Genomic DNA, 3,640 nt, shown 5'->3' with positions numbered 1-3,640 from the left:
GAGTTCCGTTTCAGACAGGTGCAGGGGAGAAGTCAATGAAATACTGGGTGAGAAGACACCACAGGAAGTGAGCCCTTCAAGACCGGAGGAGGCCAGGTGAGCGGGCCGAGTAGAATCATCTCCCTGAAGGTGATGCTGTGTGTGACGTCACTGAGGAGGCCAGTGGGAGAGAGAAGAGAAAACGCTGCAGAGAACGCACAGGGGAAGCTGTGGCTGAGACAGAGTGGCGGGAGGCGGGCACCGTGGTGGGGGCAGGGTGGAGGTGAGAGCTTGGAGGCCACGGGAGAAAGGGTGCCATGCCTGGAGAGTGCTTCAAAGAGGGGAAGGAGGGTGACGTCTGAGAAGAAACCAGACTTGATAAGAGCCTGGCCTTTAGGAAGTCAATGATAACCTTCAAGAGACATGAAGCGCCCAGTAGCCCAATTGGCCAGGGTGAAAAAGGGTGGTTGGGTTGGGAGACCTACGCAGTAATGGTAACAGTGGCAGTTCCCTATGTTGTTATAGGTCATGTTTACATGTTGGGCATTTCCTGTGTATCAGATGGGAATCTCGGTGCATTGAATCTTCCCCAGAGCCCCAGGTAGGCGGCAGTAGTCTGCCCATTTTACAGATGAGAACACGGAGGAAATGGAGGCAGCCAAGAATGGGCTTTCTAAAGAGGGAAACAGGATGGCCTTGCCAGGAGGTGGCAGCAGTGAGGGAATGCTCCACTCCTAACTTGGCTCCTTTCTTACTCTGCCCTGACACTCAGTTTTGGGCCTCTCGGAGTGCATGCCACCAGAAAGAAATTAAGTCCAGATGGGGCCTGGGCTGTCAGGGTACCGATGGCCACAGCACTGTGGGTCTAGGAGCCACAGATAGTATAACCAGGCAGAAACTTTATTTTCTTTAGTCTGGCCTTTATTTTTAAAAATTTTTTTTATTGATTTCAGAGAGGAAGGGAGAGAGAAACATCAATGATTAGAGAGAATCTTTGATCAGCTGCCTCCTGCATGCCCTTCAATGGGGATCGAGTTCGCAACCTGGGCATGTGCCCTTTACTGGGATCAAATCCAGGATCCTTCAGTTCACAGGCCGATGCTCTATCCACTGAGCCAAAGGGCTAAGGCTGGCCTTTATTTTTTTTTCCCCCCTTTGATTCTAACTGGCCTTACTCAGCACCCTGACTCGCTCAGCTTCCCTCTCCCTAGCTTAATCATGTAGCCCAAGCATGTCAAACTCGTGACCGGTTGGCTGTGAGTTGGACATGCTTGATGTAGCCCTCAGGAGTACTGGTCAGCATCCAGCAGTCTTAGGAACAAGGTCCTGGTTCAATTGACTACTGATTCAATTTTTTTAATCCTCACCTGAGAAACATGTTTGGAGAAAGGAAGGAAGGGAGGGAGGGAGGAAGGAAAGAAGGGAAACATCAATGTGAGAAACATCAATCTGTTGCCTCCTATACACGCCCTGACCTGGGATTGAACCCACAACCCAGGTATGTGCCCTGACTGGGTATCAAACCTGCAACCTTTCAGTGCACAGGACGATACTCAACCAACTGAGCCGCCCCTGTGGGGCTCAATGGACTATTTAGACAGTTTTCAATCAAATGGAACGCAATATCTTGGCCTCTGTTGTGTTTTAGCTCCAGACCCAGGAGAGCGAAACGATCCCATAGAACAAATCCTCACCATGTCTTTTATTTTCTGTTCTGATACATTGACTGACATCCCAGGTATGGCTGACTCTGGAGGGACTGCCCCTGCCCCCTTAGAGTGAACCAATTCCTAGAGATAGTCATCAAATTGCCCTTCTAGCATGCCAGAGTCTGTACCCCTGCCCTCCTCCCCCAATAGCTTCTTTCTCAGGCTACCACGCCCCAGCCACTATCTTCCTGCCCTAATCACTCCAGGGCCAGATCCCTGCCAACCTGCCAACCACCACTGAAATTGCCTATTTGCATAGCTTGCCCTGACCTGCAACCACCATCAAGACTCTTGCCACACTTTTTCCCTCTTCCATCTCCTGACCTATCCACTGCTTAACCTTGTGGCAATCATGGTGGTGGGCCCCCTCTGCCTCTTGGAAACTAGGAGTAACAACCTATTTTCTCAATGAAGTGGCTCCTGATCTGCTGGCCCTCCAGCAGTTTCTATTAAAACAGGACACTTTAAAACAACCCCTTTATTTAAGGATTCTTCCGTGGCACTTTCTCCATCCCCAAAGAATCAACCCATTTCATCCTCAGGAAAACCCCCCTCTCCCCCCCTCCCCAGGGAGGTGTACCATCATCACACATTTAAGAGAAGGAGGCGCCCTAAGGACACACACGCCCGTGGAGTCCATGTTAATATGCTGCTAAGCCGCTCTCCACGATTTGTCCACATCTGGACCAATGAGCAGGGGAAATAAACAAGCTCCTGCAGGTCCTCGTCCACAGGGGTGAGGTGAGCGGTGGTCCGTCTCCACGGCTCCTCACCCCTGGGTCTGCTACAGACTTGGGGATGGCACTCCCATCACGCTGTTTCGGAACCGCACCTGTTACGGGTTTGCCCAGTATGCAGCTCCCCCACCTCACACCAGACACGGATTTCCAAATGTGCCCCCCTCCCCGCCGCTATTTGTATTTCAGAAGGACTCACCCCAAGCAGTGCAAGTGGCCAGGGAGCCCAGGACTAGAGCGAAGAACCACATTGTGGGAGGACAGCACTCCAGGGCCACAGGTCTCCCTGCAAGCTCCTCTGCCTCCAGGGGCTGTGACCTTTGCCCCTCACTCCATGTCATCAGCTCCCGCCCCACTGCTGCCCTATGGCCTCATCAGGAAGCAAAATAAATGCTCCTGGTTTCCCAAAGGGCTGCTCAGGGCACAGCCAGGGCCTCCAGGCCACGCCCACCCAGAGTTGACCCTCTTCCCCCTAAACAGCCTGGACACAGCTCTCAGGTTACTTGATTGTCAAACAACTTGTTACATAAGGGTTTCTCCCTTGGACCCTTCAACCTGAGCAGGTGGTGAGCTTCCCAAGGCAGCAGACAAGGGGAGGCGGTAGTACTCAGAACAAGGCTGCAAACTTTGTGAGCAACTCTCAGCCCCACAGCTGCTCAACTGGGGAATTTAGGACAAATCTCTTAGCTTCCCATGTGGTGTGTGTGTGTTGGCGGGGAGGTCAGTCCCCAGAGGTAACTGCTTCTATAAAGATTGGCCTGGCCCGAGCCAGTTTGGCTCAGTGGATGGAGGGTCATCCTGCAGAGTGAAGGGTCCCAGGTTTGACTCTGGTCAAGTGCACATACTCAGGTACTTCCGGTTGGGCTCGGAGGCAGGGGGCAACCAATCAGTGTGTTTCTCTCACATCAATATTTCTATCTCTCCCTCTCTCTTCCACTCTCTTTAAGTATCAATACAAAGAAATCCTTGGGTGAGGAAAAAAAATATTAAAAAGAAAAAAAGATTACCCTGAGGTAGGGTTCCTATCTTCTATCTAGGGCAGTGGTCGGCAAACTCATTAGTCCACAGAGCCAAATATCAACAGTACAACGATTGAAATTTCTTTTGAGAGCCAAATTTTTTAAACTTAAACTATATAGGTAGGTACATTGTTATTAACTTAATTAGGGTACTCCTAAGGCTTAGGAAGAGCCACACTCAAGGGGCCAAAGAGCC

At 51.1% G+C, this 3,640-nt stretch overlaps 1 protein-coding gene across 1 annotated transcript in view; it reads right to left on the bottom strand.

Annotated features, from left to right (window-relative positions):
• LOC102241821 (liver carboxylesterase 1) overlaps positions 1-509 on the bottom strand; it is a 36,330-nt gene extending 35,821 nt beyond the window's left edge. The window contains exon 1 of the mRNA XM_014530133.1: positions 465-509. Within this exon, the coding sequence (XP_014385619.1) occupies positions 465-509 (45 nt within the window). The remainder of the gene's footprint in view (positions 1-464) is intronic.
• Positions 510-3,640: the final 3,131 nt, after the last annotated feature.

This window comes from Myotis brandtii, unplaced genomic scaffold (assembly GCF_000412655.1).
Source record: "Myotis brandtii unplaced genomic scaffold, ASM41265v1 scaffold721, whole genome shotgun sequence".
In the NCBI taxonomy this organism is placed as follows: domain Eukaryota; kingdom Metazoa; phylum Chordata; class Mammalia; order Chiroptera; family Vespertilionidae; genus Myotis; species Myotis brandtii.
The sequence above is the reverse complement of the archived record's forward strand: the minus strand, read 5'-3'. Positions and strand labels throughout refer to the sequence as shown.